This window comes from Manis javanica, chromosome 4 (genome assembly GCF_040802235.1).
Source record: "Manis javanica isolate MJ-LG chromosome 4, MJ_LKY, whole genome shotgun sequence".
NCBI lineage: Eukaryota > Metazoa > Chordata > Mammalia > Pholidota > Manidae > Manis > Manis javanica.
Window position 1 is genome coordinate 176226581 of NC_133159.1, and position 15574 is coordinate 176242154.

Genomic DNA, 15574 nt, shown 5'->3' on the forward strand with positions numbered 1-15574 from the left:
GGACCATCTGGAGCCGGGGAAGAGCCAACCCCGTGTACATCTTCCAGCTACATACTGGGTCTGGGCTGCTGCATGCAATAGCGTTTTGCGACTGCAATTACTAGCATAAGATTAAGGCAATGGTGGGGTGGTAGCAGCTTCCTGGATCCTCGGAATTAACTATTGGCTATTTAAATGATTAGCGCTCATCTACCCTGAGGTATTAAGTTCATCACTGGGGTTTTTCAATGCTTCCCATTAGAAGTATTAGCTGCTGACAGGCCTGACTACTTCTCATTATGATTATTATTTACTGTTCACGCTGGAGCAACAAAATCTTTTTTTTCTCTCTCAGCTTCAATTACCCAATCAGGGACCCATGGAATACCAAGAACAAGCCTCCAGGTCCTTGCCAACCCTGGCACCGCTGATTAACTCAGAAACTTAGCAACAGAGGGAGCTGGCAGTGGCGGAGGGCTCCTGTGGGTAAGGGGAGCCTGGAGAAGTCTGCGTCACAGCGCATACGAAACAGGAGGTGGAGAGCAGCCCCCTGGGGCGACTTCTCTGTGTTCCTCTTGGGGTGGCTTTGGGAGGTCTTGGGATTCGATTTCAGTTGGCACAGTTATAGGAACTGCCAAGACAGAAACTGAGGCAGAGGCAGCCCTTAAGGAGGCTGCTGGGGTCTTCAGGGACAGTGGCCTCCTTTGGGGGTGTTGGTCAGGGGGATCTCAGGGAGGACACAGGAGTCCAAGTGAAGCCAACACCTTCACGCCTCTGGCGTCTTGCAGGAATGCTCCACCCCAGTGGGTGCTTGCCTGGCATTAGGTGCCCTTCTCCGAGGGCCTCCTGGGTGCTCCTTAACGAAGAGCACGAGCCCCACCTCCCATGCGCCACAGGGCCCCACCAGCTCCACCTGGAGTCACACAGGGGTCTTCTTGGGGAGGAAAGACAAAGTGCGCCAGGTGGGGAGGCCCGGGGAGGAGGGAGGCAGGGAGACCTGGATCTCACTCCCGAGGGAGAGCCGGCTCAGCCCGGGGCGGGCGTACCTGATGGCCTGGCCTCTATGACGTAGCGGGTGACGGGCCCTTTGCCGGGGTCGCCGCTGGACCAGTGGATGGCGATGGCAGAGCTGTACCGCATGATGATGGGCACGCCAGGCGGGCCCGGGGCACCTGCAGACAGCACACAGGGCAAAGTGGAAGTAGGGAAGCTGAAGGGGCACCCAGCCTGGGTCCCCGCACTCCAGCAGGAGGGGCTGGGTGACAAACTGAGCCCCAGCCCCAGAGTCTGCAAAGACCCTGCAGGTGCCGATGCCCGGGCCACCAGGCTCAGGCCAGGCCTGCTGGATCCGACTGTGTTTTCTTCCGGGTCACACACACCCCTGCACATTCCAGATTCCAGGGAAGGAGAGGCATATGGGGTGAGGTCAGAAAAACTCTTGGAGGAGGGTCTCCCTAAGGAGACCCAGGTCTCTGGTTCCAGCTCAGAACTTACTAGCCAGGTGACTGTTACTTACATCGGCCCCCAGTGCCTCAGCCCATTTGCAGGGGTCTCCGGAAGGTAAGGCTTGAAAGGGGTGTTGCGCGGTGTGTGCGCGCGCATGCAACAGAGGTAGGTGTGATGATGGCGGAATGGGTCTGTGATAAGAGGGCATTGGTTTGGGGGCAGTTGAAGGGCCCTTGGCACCTCCTCTCCTGGCCTGTGATGACACCCTCTCTGCCTCGTGCCTGAAGTCCCCCACCCCAGCTGCATTTGCCACAAGGCTGGGAGAGGAGACAGGGCCTCCCTGGGGCCTCCACTACTAATGGGAGGGGGAACTGGGCCCCTCGGCGGGCTCTTCTGGCTTGGCAAGAGCATCAGGGTGGCAGTTGTTACGTTGGCCACACGGGTCCAGGCCCCAGGAGCCAGGGCAGGAGAGAGGAGCTTACTTCTGCAGTGAGAGCAGTGAGCCAGTTCTATCTGTCAAGGATCCTGAGCCCCATCTCCCTGGGGGTGCCCTGCAGAGCAGGCCAGGGCCTGTCCCCCAGGCTCCCGCTGCCCCCAGGCCTCAGACCCCGTGTGCCGTCACCCACATGCCAGTTCCCCACTAGACCTGGAGCTCACACACCCCGGAGCCTGGCACACAGAGCCCTTCCCACATGCTCATGGGATGAGAGAACAAGCCAGTGAGTGGGTGGGTGGGCAGGTGACTGGCCGGTGGGCGCCAGGCGGCCCTGTGGATGTCTGCTGGGAAAGGAGCCATGGTCGGCTTCAGACTGAAGATCCTCTGGGCCCAGGAGAGCTGGCAGGCCAGACAGCTCTCCAGGGGCTCAGGACCAGAGCTTGGCAGCCCACTGCCTGGCAGTGCCCAGTCCCAGCCCACGGCCTCAGAGGGCCCCCTCTCCTTCCTTCCTTCCTTCCTTCCGTAACGTGCACCCCGCCTCCATCACAGGGCCAAGGCGGCTGAGAGACCAGGGAGTGTGGAGGGCGGGGCGGGGGTTCTCAGGACTGCAAATTCTCATTCTGCACAGGGCAGTCCTCAGGGCTGAGAGGAGCTGTCCTCTCTTCCCGGACGAGAAGCTTCCAGCATATTCAGCCGTTGCCTGGCCCAGAGGGAGAAGGACGCCCTGCTGCACATCTTCCCCTGCAGACCCCTCCTCACCCACACCCACCAGGCGCGGCTCCGTGCTGTGTCAGAGGGCCCCCTCAGCCCCTCTGTACTTCCTGTCACTCCCGCCTACCCCCGCCTGGGACACTTCAAGCCTCAGGTTAGAACAGCCTGTCCTCTGGATGGCCCTCTTCTGTCCCCACACTGCCCTCTGTCCCTGCCAGCTCTCTTCCTGTTGTTTCCCGGGGAGGTTGGCTCAGGTGAGAGGCAGCACAGGAGGGGCTGGGGGCAGGTTTGAAGGGCAGAGCTGGGCAGCAAATGGGCAAGCTCTCCCCTGCAGGCTCAACGGAGCCCAGGAGCCAGACAGAGTCTTTGTAGAACAAGAGGCAGAGAATAGAAAGTGCCCAGAAAGAGAAAGTGGAGAGTGGCTGGCCTGAGCCAGCAGGAAGGGCAAACCCAGGGGCAGGTGAGAGGCAGGGAGGCAGCCCGTCCTCACCTCACAGAGGCTGGGCCAAGCTGGATGCCACCCCGGGCTGGTGGGGCGGGGAGGAGGGGGAGGGGCATCTCAGGGGAAGTTTGGGGTGGGCTGTGCACTTTCTCAGGGCGGAGGGGGCAGGAGGGGACACCCTGCATTGGGTGTCAGTGACCTTGCGGAACTCAACTTCAGCCATTGCAGTGACCTGAAGGATTTCCTCAGCCCAAAGAGGTGTCACAAAGCCAGAACTGAGCCAATCTTCCCTCCCTGGTCCCCAAAGCAGGTGACTCCCTCTCCCGGCAACCTCAGCCTAGAAAGGATGCAGCTCAGCAGGTCCCCTGCCCCTGGTCGCTCAGAACCCCTCTTCCTACACCTGAAAACGCTCAGTGCAGCGGTTCGCACAGCGCATGCCCAAGGGCTACCCCCAGCTCTTGTTCAAATGCACACTTCCAAGGTGGATGCTCGGATTCTGATTTCCTGTGGCTCCAGAATCTGCACTTACCACAAGAACCACGAGGATTCTGATGAAAATGCACCTTGAGAAGCACTCTGATGGCACAGGTGACCCTCCACAGCCCTCACACCTGGACACCCAGCCCGTCCTGTTCTCCTCCACCTTAGCCCCTTGAGATTCCCATAGAATGCAGGTTTGTATTTCCACGTGTATCTGAAAGCCTCACCATGAAGTCTTCCCCAATCACCTCCTTTAAGTGCTCCCCTTCACCTCTCACACTCCCCCCCCACCCCACCCCCGAGCTGCGGCTCTGCCAGGTGTGAGAGCTTTGCCAGGGACCTGGCTGCCTGGCCTCTGCACCTCCAGGCTCTCCCATGGCCCTCCATGGCCCTTTCCGACTTGGGGGGCTGAACGCAGTGTGCGGACAGCAGCAGCTCCATGTCTGCCCCATGCTCCCCTACCTTCTCCCGGGCCCGTGGTGACGTTGGCTTCGATCTCCGGCCCGTAGGTGAAGGTCTTAGCTCTGATGCGGAACCTGTAGGTCATCCCCTCTGCCAGGTCCTTCACTTTCAGCCACAGGGGGCTGTTCCCTTTCACATCCACTGTCACAATCTTACTGACTCCTGGGGAAAAAGCATGGCATGTGGGGACTGCGGGGCAGGTGGAAGCCAGGTGGGGGGGAGGCAGACCTCGGCCAAGGGCTCCACCCCCTCGGAATCGGGCTGCGACAGGCACCTCGGCCACACAATGCTTCCCAACTGTTTCTCAGAACACAGTCCTGCACGCTGTTCTCAGAAAGGGCTCCACAGTTAATTCGAGATGAGCTATATGCCACCTATTTGTCTGCCAAATATCCAGCATCTGGAGGGAAAAATCAGCTCAGCACCCATTGCACCCCAAGTCTATTTTACCCCCATGTTTATTCCTCCACGTCACAGCCCACAGAACTTGAATCCCAGGACCGTCTCTCAGAAAGTGCCTCTGCAGGGGCACCACAGTCCGGAGTTGGAGGTGACACGCTGCAGCCAGTACCAACAGCAGAGGACAACCCCAGTCTGCCTGACCTTCCCTCCTTTCTCATGTGCCAGCAAGAGCCAGGAGTTCCCCACCAGAACCCCCATCAACTGCACCCCAAATCACGGCAATGAGAGGGGATGCCTGGGAAGGTGGTCAGCAGGTGGGAGCCCGTGCTCGGAGCCTCACAAGCCCAAATCCTGCTGACCGACAGCCTCCCCGCGGGCCGGGACTGGGGTGTCATCTCCCAGGTCCCCTGAGCGTGCTGGTCGCCGCTGGGAGACGGGGTCTGCAGCTGCGGGCTGGTCCCGGAGGCCTTTGGGCACGCCCCTACCCGGCTTCAGTTTGCTCAACTGAAGGAGGGAATTGATAGCATTGATAGGATGTTATAAGGTTAAATAAAATAACAGGGCACCTGGCACACAGTAGGTGCCCCCAAAATTTACTGAATGAAGTAAATGACAGAATAATGGGAGCTCAAAGGCTACTCCTGAGGAATGACATAACCTGTGAGCCCTCACACCTGGACACCCAGCCCGCCCTATTCTCCTCTGCCTTAGCCCCCTGAGAATCCCACAGAATGCCGGCTTGTATTTCCACATGTGTCTGAAAGCCCCAGGTATGCCCCAGGACCCGGAGCAGCAGCTCTGGGTATCTGCTCCTTGACATTTCTGGCAAACCCCACATCTGCGGGGCGTGGTGGTCCCTACAGGAAAGGGAATTCTCGCGAGGCCTGCTTGGTGCTGACCTGCACCCAGGGCTGAGACCTGGGCTGGGGTGCAGATGCAGTGTTCAACATCATGGAGCTGCTCTTGGGCCTGACAGTCCTGTTAGCTGGGCTGTCGCAGGGCGGCTGGACAGAGGGACTGGAGGGCAGCCCCCCAGGGAGGCCAGGTGGAGGTCACTGTACCATCCACCCATATCTCATCCTGTGACCTCTGTCCCATCCGGTCCTGCCTGTGGGAGGGACGGCCCCTTTCCTGGCCCAGCACCCGGCTGCATCTCCTGGGACCCAGCTCCCCTCAGTACACAGTGCCGCTTTGCCGACTGTGAGCTGCTGGCATGCAGGTGGTGGCCGGGGAGACTGAGGGCCATTGTTCCCTGGACTGACCCAGAACTGCTGGCCGCTGTAGTATTCCCAAGGCTCCACCCCTTGCTCTGGCCCAGCTCTGTGTGGTCAGGGAGGGGTGAGAGCGAGGGGTGACCCCAGAAGCAGTCACCTCTGGCCACGAGGGCACTGCCTGGTTGGCCAGCCACACCCTCGAGGCCTGTCTGGGCTCTGGAACAGGACCCAGGCAAGCAGCAGCCCAAGGCTTTTCCTGCCTCTCTAAACAGGAGTGAGTTCTGGACTCGCCCGGGCTCACTCTCATCGGCTGTGGGGTAGAAAGCTGGGAAGTGTCTGCCGTCCATGGCAAGGGTTAGCACGGCCTGGCCTGGGAGCAGGCCAGGGTCTTAGCCAGGGCCAGAGGATGGGGTGGGACGGGGGCTGCAGGGAGGGCCCTGAAGGCCACGCAGGCAGCAGGGTCAGGTCAGAGAGGCAGGTGGCAGACCAGGGCTCTCACCCTGAGGGTCACCAAGGAAACAGGGGTGCAGTGACCCCTGGGCCCCAATTTGTGCTTCTTCCTGGGGATGGGCTCCAAGGTGATATCAGATTCTCAAAGGAGTTCCTCACCCCACAAAGGCCTAAAGTCAAGACCCCATGTTTTGGAGGCAAGCACAGGACAGGATCACCAGGCCTCCCCCATCTTCACGGACCTGGCAGAGACCTGCCCACCCAGGGATGCTATAACTGCCCCCTCCTCCCGTGCCTACTTCCATGACTGACTGACGGGAAAGAAATCTATCTACAGACCCTCTCTGGGGAGTTAGGTTGCTCTTTTGACCCTGCCCCCGGCTTGCTGGGGGTCACCTTGGAAAGGGCCCTCCCTTGCCCAGGTCTCTGTCTCCCCATTTATAAACTGAGGGGACACCCACCACATCCGACTGCACAGAGACAGAGAGGGGACATCTCGGGGAGGGAAGGCCCTTGCGAAGGGTGGGTTTAGGGGCCGTGCAGGGAGGCCGACTCACCGTCCACTGGGGTGCAGGGTTCATACACCAGCCGGTAGCCCTCCAGGACGCCGTTGGGGAACCGCGGGGCCTCCCAGGACACGTTCACAGAGGTCGTGGTCAGCTCGCTGAACTTGACTGAGCTGGGAGCACTGGGGGCTGTGGGGAGAGGGCCAAGGGTCTGGTTTCCTCCTTCCGTGACGTTCAGAGCCCTTTGGCTCTGAGGGACCAGCAGGGGCATTTGGGTCTGGGCCCCTGGAAGAACAAGAGAGTCGGCCTTTGCCCAGGACAGGGCAGGAGAGGCCGCCAGGGTTCAAGAGCGCCCTCCCCTCCCCCACCGACGATGTCAGCACTCTTTCCAGTGTCAGAATCCAAGAATTGGGAGGAAAGGAAACTTTCTTTTCCCTAAAGCCTGGAGAACTCAGATTCCTTCCTGCTGAGGGGCTTGGAGGCCTGGCCAAGAGTGCAGGACATACCTGTGACCCAGGGTCATTGCCGGGCCAGGCAATGGCTGGCTTTAGGGGGCTTGTCTCTCGGCTTCCCTTGTGGAGAAGGCAAGGGGTGTCCTGGTTTTAGAACATTAGGTGGGCACTGAGCTAGATGCCAGAACCGCCATGGATGTGGCCTTTCTCTTGTGCCCTGGGTCTGCAGGGCTTGTCACTGAGAGACGGCGCTGTCACAAGCAGCCAGAGCCAGGGACAGTCAAACCCTCCTGAAGGGATGCTTTCTTGGCCTGAGAACCCTGGAATGACCCCAGAGACACGGGGGTGGAGGGATGTGATGGGGAGGACAGAGGGACGGGAAGGAAGCTTGGACGTAGCAGCAGCAGCCCCCACACGGGCTCCAGTGCCATGCCACCACCAGGCTGTTATCACCCCCCACTGAGCCTCAGCTAATCCGGTCCGGCTTCCGTTCCAGCTCCCAGAGGCTGCGTCAGCGAGGAGTCTTTGAAGGAGGGAGGCGAGCGCAGGGGGCCTTTCCTGCCTTCCCTCGGCTAGAGGATCATGGGACAGAACACTGTGTCCTGCTGACGGAAGCTTCCAGCCCCTGGTGGCCCACATCTGGCCGATGACACTGACAGAGAGCAACTGGGACAACAGGCACACAGACCCTCTGGAGCCAGTGGAGGAAAGGGGTTTCCCTGGAGCCAGGACTTATCCCCAGAAAGGACAGTACTTAGGAACTGACTCCACGGGTCTTAGTTTCTTTCAGAGAAAAGGTAATTTACAGAATGAGAAGGAGCAGGTTGGGAAAGAGGGCAGGATAAAAGGCCTGTGTTCAAATCCATGAGGAGGGAAGTGGACGGCAGGCACAGGATGGGGGCCGGCGCAGTGCAGATAACCGGGACGAACAGATATCCTGGACTCGAGCCTCTGCCCCCTCGCTGACCGGCCAGGGACCCAGCAAGAAGCATCACTTGCCAGGCCACCCTTGCCCCTGTGAAGTGGGGGCAGCACCTGCCTGGCCTATTCCCAGGGCTTCCGGAAGGATCACGTATAATACCGCCTGGCAAGTGGCTCTGAACAGCATGCATAGGCCGGGCCTGCACAGGGGGCCAGCTGGATTCCTATCAGCACCCTCTCCTCTGCCCTGGCCCCGCTGTCCAGCCTCTTAACTGGCCTCCCTGCCTCCATCCCTCCTCTCCATCAGTCTGTCTTCCCCGCAGCAACCAGAGTGATCTTTTAAAAACATAAGCCAGCTCCTGTCCCCTTAAAAGCCCACCTGTGACTCCCCACTGCACTTCGAATCAATTCCAAATTTCCCTGCAAGGCCCCAGGCCCTCTACCACCTGCCTCTTGCCCGTTTTCTTTCGAGTCACCTGGTTTTCTCTCTGCTGCTAATCCCCTCTGGCCTCCAGGCCGCTGCACCTGCTGTTCCCTCTGCCTGGAGCACCCTTCCTCCAGGAACCTCCCACAGCTAGCCTCCTCCCACCCAAACCTCAGCTCAGATGTCAGCCCCTTAGCGGATGTTCTGCGGGTAAACCCGTCCGCAGCCCCCCATGCCCCCCGCCTCCGTCCCGCCATCCCTCACACAGCCACCCGAGGGTCGCTCCTGTGTGTGCTCTCTACGATCTCCTTCCTGATTTCAGCAGAGATCCTCGCTGGTGTGCTGCCTGCATCCAGCACCGTGTGGGCCGTCAGAGGCTGTTTGCTAAGCACTCTGGGAGGGAACAAAGCCGGGCAGATATGAGTCAGGCGGGAACAAGGCAGGGAGTAGAGCTGGGCTGGCGGGGTGTGGACTGGCCAGCCCCTCAGTAAGGCGGCCACTGGGTCAACATGGGGGTGGGTAGGTGAGATCAGGGGCTCTCTCCAAGGCTTCCTGAGGACAGCTTCTCTCTTCTGAGCGCTCACATGTGCCCCTGTTTTTGAACTGTGCCCTCACACTGTGGAGGACACCTCACAGTGCCTATGGACCCAGCCCAGATCTCAGCAGGATAAGGCAACTGCCTCTACGCTCCCCAGAGCCCAGGCACCAGGTGGGCCCCCCTCCACTCCCCGGGCGACCTCCCTGCCTCCCCCTGCAGCCTCTCTCCCCCACCTGCTTGCTGGGTCCAGCCCTGGGTCGGGGTGCTCCGAGGCCCGTCCCCCGCGGCATTGAAGGCTGCCACACTGACCATGTAGGCAGTGTACCCGGTGAGGTTCTTGAGCTTCACGCTGTTCTCAGCCAGGAAAAGCGTCTTCACCCGTTCTGTGAGGTTCCGTCGCTGGGCTTCCCAGAAATAAATCTGTGGGCCCAGAGGATTTCAGCAGTGAGATGGAGACATGGCTTCCCTCCTACCCCAGGGTCTCCGAGACACCCTGGGTCACACCATCCACCCACCCTGGATGGCAGGTGTGAGCCACCCAGGAAATAGTATAGGAGTATTTAAGAGCTGTTTCAGAAGCCCTTCCAGAAACTCCCTTTGCACAGCTGACACTTCAGCCTCGGCTCGTCTAAACCCCATGAGGACACAGAACCCGTCTGTGCTCACTGCGTTGCCTGTGGGACTTACATCAGCCATCAGAACAGAGTTACTGATGAGTAAACCAACTCGGTTCTGCAGGGACCTGAGAAGGGGTGTAGGTAGATTCCACCCCAACTAAGAGTGGGTGCAGGGACAGCACATAGGAGCTGATCAGGGACACAGTGTCAGGCCCCCCCTTGACCAGCATCTACAGGTTGATAAGGCCCCCAAGGATTCACCCACACGACAATTTGCAAAGCCAGCTTGGGGCTAAACCCCAGTGCACTGTCTGCTAATGGTATGATTTGGTTAGGGGACTTCCCTGAGCTAGTTTCGTTGTCTGTATGGTGGGGTTAAGGACCCCCAATTCCTTGGACCAACGTGAGGACTGGACGAAAGGCAAGGAGCAGAGAACGACGCCACCAGATGCCTGCAGGTTTCAGTCCAGGAGCACAGCTGGTGCTCCACGTTGCTTCCAATTACTTCACATTGAGCGGCATTAACACTCACAGTCAGAAACTCAGAGGTTTGTGCCTGGTTTTAGGACCTATGCTGGGAGCCCGAGCCACGTGGAGGATTAGAGGGCATTTGGCGCCACCTGCTGGCCCAAGAGGTTTCTGCATGCTGCTGAATTTGCCTGGAGGAAGCTAATAAAAAATGACCTACCTGCCTGCATGTGTGAACACTTGGCACATCTTGTTACCACGAATCCCTACTTTTATATATCCTCTCCCTTTTTCCTTCTTTTCTTTTTAGAGATTCCTCTATGGGTAGAGGAGAGAGTCGATGTAGTCATTCATTAAGCCACTCATTCATTAACTCCGCCCATTCATAGTCACAGGGTGATAAGAGCAGACAAAGTTCCTGCTGAATATGGGGAAGGGGCAAAGCACACCCTAAAAATCTGGGGGTTTTCAGCACATAAATGGTACTTAGTGAGTGCAAATGAAGAGAGTTCATCTAGATAGAGAAAGGGTCACGAGTGATTCTTGGGGCCCTGGTGCTTGGGTGGAGGAGCTGGAATAGCAGAGGGACAGAGGAGCAACAGCCAGCAATCAGAGCCGAGAGAAGAAGGCACTTCAAGGAAGAGGGAGACATGACTGAGTCAAACGCTGGTGCTAAATGAGCCAGGTAGGATGCTAAATAAGCCTGCCCTTGACCGCCAATGAGCAACAGGGTAAGATCATGGCTTGGATGGGACATGCTTCTGTGGGGGTGAGGGTGGGAGCAGGAACGAGAACCTGCTTGGAGGGGGTTCAAGAGACTCTGGGAGGACAGGGGGTGGGTACAGGCAATTCATCTGAGGATCTCTGCTGAAATACAGGGACCAACCAGAGAAATGGCTGATGGCTAGAAGAATACGCAGGGTCAGGAAAAGGCATGAAAACAATGAAACATATTCCGGAATGCTTTTATGCCCTGTCCATGGAGAGAGGGGTCAATGCTGGAGTCATTTCTTGGGTAAGGGGGAGGACTGGCGCCCAGGACCCAGGACCACGCTTACATCAGTGGGGCAGCCTCAGCAGACCTTCGTCAGATGATCAACTGATGCTTGTGCAAATGGCACAGAGGGCTGAGTGCTGCCCCGGAGGGGGCACACCGCCCAGCCGTAGTACACACTGACAGGTGGCCAGGTGTCTGTGAGAAGGCACGCTCCACAGAGGTCCATGTCTTGGTTGGTTCCCCTGTGTCTCAAGCACCTAGCTACATGCGTGACACAGCCCTGGTGCTCAGTGAATGTTGGCTAATGAATTAACACCTTACAGAGGCAGGGGCAGGTTAGGAGTGAATCATAATCACCACCTTCCAGCCACTATTCTCAATTCCCTGCCCTTTCTGGCTTTGTCATAGGCAAACTCCAGCCTTGGTTAAATCAGGTCCATGCCACATGCCACACAACTGGCTGGCAAACTGGAAGAATGTCACACCTTCCTCCCTCCTGCCACCATGGCAGAACTGCTACCTCCCCCTAAGGCTACCCCACGTCTGTGCACGAAGTCCCAGTCCTGACCACCTCCTCCGGGACTTCAAGCCCTGACACTTCTTCCCTGAATCACCAAAGCTTTCCTCTTCCTGGGATCGTTTCTATCAGCATACACACAAGCTATTTCTTCCGTCTTAAAACTCCCTCTGTTGACCATCTCTTTTCTAGCTCCTTTTCCATTTCGCTACTTCTTTTAAAGCAAAATTCTTCAGAAAGGATGTCTGCATTCACTGCCTCCCCTCATTCTCTCTTGAATCCACTGCAGGCAGGCATCCCCTACCCCTAACTCTTGTTAGAGTCACCCAGGAACTCGACCTAATTAATGCTATAATTCAGGGGCCATCAGTTTTCTGTAAAGGGCCAGGTAATAAATATTGTAGGCTGTGCAGGCCACATGGTCTTTGCTGCAACTATTCACGTCTGCTGTTGTAATCTGAATGTAGTGAAGGCAAGTCATAAACCAACGGCTATAGCTGTGTTTTAATAAAACCTAATTTATAAAGACAAGTGGTGGGCCAGATCTGGCCCATGGGCTGTAGCCTGACAATCCCTGAATAACTGCTTCCCACGTTGCATCTTGCCTGCGCTCTCAGTATTAGCTGGCACGTCGGATTCCTTCCTCCTTTGGGAAGCACGCTCTGCATGTGGGTTCTGAGATTTCCCTCACTTTTTTTGGTTCCAGGGCTCCATTTTCAGATTTCTTGTGCTCTCTATACACGTCTGTGGGCTCTATACTGAGAACTCCACAATTCACATCTCCAGTTTAGAGCCTCTCTTTTGAACTCCAGACACGTATATCCAGTTCCATTTGGTGTCGCCCCTTGGACATCCAACAGCTGTCTCGGGCTGACTCCAGCGCCTCCCCGCAGGCCTCCTTCTGTCGCCTTTTGTCCTTGCCTGCCCTATACCTGGACGCTCTGTCACCCAGCTGCTCCGACATCCTTGTCGCTTCTCCTCTCACACTCTGCACTGAGCTCGCGATCAAACCCACCAGCCATACCTTCAAATGGAAGTGGAGAGCTGACACTTCTCGCCACGGCCACTGCCTGGTCTACCACCACGTCTCACCCAGTTTCTCAGCTGCCAGTTACTCGGCTCCCTCTTCACGGTTTGTGCATTCCCCATTTCAGGCTACTCTCAGCAGAGCAGTCAGCACAACCCTTCAGAAAGTCATGTCACCCAAGTCACTCCTCTGCCTCCGTCCCCCCATGGTTGTCATCTCCTTCAGAGTGAGCACCTAGCCTGTAAGAGGGCTCCAGGTTGCTGCTCGGATCCGTCTCCCGTCACGTCGACCCCCGTTCACCATGGGACACGTGGTGTTCTTTGCTGGGCGGATGCATGCCAAGTACCCCCAACCCCGGGACCTCTGCTCTTCCTTCCCCTCTTTCTGGAGTGTTCTCCCAGATCCATGGTATTCACATCCTTCATTTTTGCTCAGATGTCACCTTCTCACTAAGACCTTTCCTAACGACCCTTGGTAAATTTTCAGATCTCCCCCTAGATCTCTCTCTGTCCCCTCAACCTGCTTCAGGTACCACCACCCAGAGGTGCTGTTTATTTTGTACATCACTGGTCATCTTTGCCTTGCATTTAAGCTCACTGCTTTATTCCCAGCAACAAGGACACCACTGGGCACAAAGTAATGGCTCAATAAACATGTAACTGGAAGAATGTAGCTGCATGGACATGCCTGCCCGTGCACACGTCACAGCTCACTCTGACCCAAATGCAGTTCGCTTTAACATCACCAACAGAGTGCCCCTAATACATCATTGGTGTTAGTGCTTGTTAATACATGTAGGGGAGGCGGCAATTCCACTTCCCCAGTTCATGTCCCTGGTGGTGATGTTTCCTGGAGCCCAGACATCTGCTATGTGGTGTACAGCGTCTGTGCACCCACACATTTCCTGGGGCTGTACACTGACCAGAGACTTCCATACCCCGACAGTCCGAAGGCTACCACATTACTGCCGGCTCTGCCCCACCTTCTTGTTTTCCCCTTGGGTGGCATATGCTGGGGGTGTGATATTTAGTTTTCCCAGCTGGCGCTCTTGGCCAAGGACCCTCAGGGTGCCACGTATCTTTAGAGCTTCCTTGGCAAGATGCCATTCCCCCTCCCTCCTGCCCACACCCCAGATGGACAGAGACTCCTATACCGGTTCTGACTTACCCTGGGGCTGCCTACATTAACAAACCATGTGACCCAGCAAGCCCCTTACCATTGTGGAAACAGTTCCTGCCTGTGGAGTGGGGGGTGCTGAGCCAGGTACGTCAAGGGGCCCCGGGTAGCTCTCACACTTCCCACCCCTCCATTGCACTGGGCTCTGGGACAACAAACGGCTACCAGGAATTAGAGTGGTGCTGGACACTGGCCAGGAGGCAGGCCTCAAACATGGTGGAGGGCTGTGCACCCCAACGGCTCCAACCGATGGAGACACATTGTTATTATGTGTGTCATTTATTGCCACCTTCTCTGGTGGTTGCCTGTGTTTCCACCCCGACCCAGCAGGGTGAGGGCTGGCAGGCCTGCTCTCTTTGAGACTGCTGGGCCACCTAAACCGGGTGTCTCCTCATGTACACAGCAGGCACAAACATTAACAGACTTTCAAGTCCTAGCCTAGTGGTCCTTTGTTAACTGGCCATCCGACCGGCATCAATATTATATTGGGGTTAGCCAAATAGCCATTTTGAGGGGTCTTATATTGGCATGGGAGTTAGAGGGCTGGGGTGGCAGGGGGTGGGGGGCGTTGCCTGGAGTTGATACAAACCGGGGCACAGCCTGAGCTTCCTGCATCTGAGCTCAGCCTGTCCTTAGAATGCCGGAGAGGATGGGTGTGGTTTTACTCCAACTGCACAAATGTCAGTGGATTGGGGGTGAATAGCCAAGAGAACAGGTGTCCCCCTGGGGACCTCTCTCACCTACCACCCACAAGTCACTTCCAACCCCCGACAGGGCCCCTGTGACCCTCTGGGCCCTCTTCCCTGCCGGAGCGCCCCATACCTTGTAGCCCTGAATGTCTCCATTCTGGTTCTCCAGCGGGGGCGGCTCCCACGTCACGTCTAGCTGTGTGGCCGTGGCGCTGTGGACGGCCACGCTGCGGGGTGCTGCTGTGGGCACTGGAGGGTGTGAGGGGTCGTGAGTATGCGGTGCAGGTGGGCTTCCGGGAAGAGGAGGACGAGGGGGGCTGGGTGGGGCCCCCAGGTCCCGTATCTCCTGCAGCTGGGTTTCTAGGGGTGGCAAAGGTGTGCTGGGTCTGAAGAGCAGGTGGTGCTCACCTGCCTCTCCAACAAAGACCTCTTGTGGGGGGCTGGAGGGCCCCTCGCCCACGGCGTTGTACACGCTCATCCGGATCTCGTATCGCCGGTGCTTGTTCAGGTCTGTGGGATGAGAATGGGGGAGGGGAGAAACACACAGAGGTCACGTCCTTGCAGGGGGCAGGGCCAGCATGGAGGGTAGAAGCTGTGAATGACATGCCCCTGAGGTTCTAGTGCCTGGGAGAAGGTTCAGGAAAGCGCAGGTAAGAGGCGGGGCGGCCAGGGGGTGCTCTGTCTGCTCCCTGGGAATCAGGACACAGCATGACTCGGGTTGGCTTCCTGGCCAAGGGTGACCGTACTGGACACTTTGGGGAGTGAAAGCGGCACCTCTGATATTTACACTGGGACAAGCGGCGTGAACCCAAAACTGTCCTGGTTCTGGGTCACTCGTTCCCCACCAGCTCCAGCCCTGCCGGGCCCCCATCCACCAGCTTGGTACACAGGGGCTCAGCCTTGAGGGAAGAGGCTTACTGGATGGGAATTTTGGGCTAAGAAATCCTACATTTTGCCAACTTTGGGGATGCTTGGGGGAGATGTCTGGACAGAAGCTGGGAGAAAGGAGCAGATACAAGAAAATGGGTCCCTGACACCCTGGTGGGAGTCACTGTCCCTGCTCGGGGGTAGACGAATGGTCCCCCTCTCCCTTGGGGCTCCCTTCCCCCTTCTTCCTTTCCTGGGGCAAGTTCTACCCTTCACCCAGGATGTAAGTGGGGGCCACCCTAATGTACAGGCCAAGCAGCCTGCGTGGGCCACTGGCTGGGGAAGGAGGACAG

The 15574-nt window shown here is 57.7% G+C and overlaps 1 protein-coding gene across 2 annotated transcripts in view; it reads right to left on the reverse strand.

Annotated features, from left to right (window-relative positions):
- Positions 1-15574, reverse strand: part of SDK2 (sidekick cell adhesion molecule 2) — a 239661-nt gene that overhangs the window by 18782 nt on the left and 205305 nt on the right. For both annotated transcript variants that reach the window (XM_036997308.2, XM_036997307.2), the window contains 6 exons: positions 14763-14864; positions 14488-14603; positions 9097-9283; positions 6580-6717; positions 3957-4118; positions 1026-1151 (listed from right to left, as the gene is read on the reverse strand). In XM_036997308.2, the coding sequence (XP_036853203.2) occupies positions 1026-1151; positions 3957-4118; positions 6580-6717; positions 9097-9283; positions 14488-14603; positions 14763-14864 (831 nt within the window). The remainder of the gene's footprint in view (positions 1-1025; positions 1152-3956; positions 4119-6579; positions 6718-9096; positions 9284-14487; positions 14604-14762; positions 14865-15574) is intronic.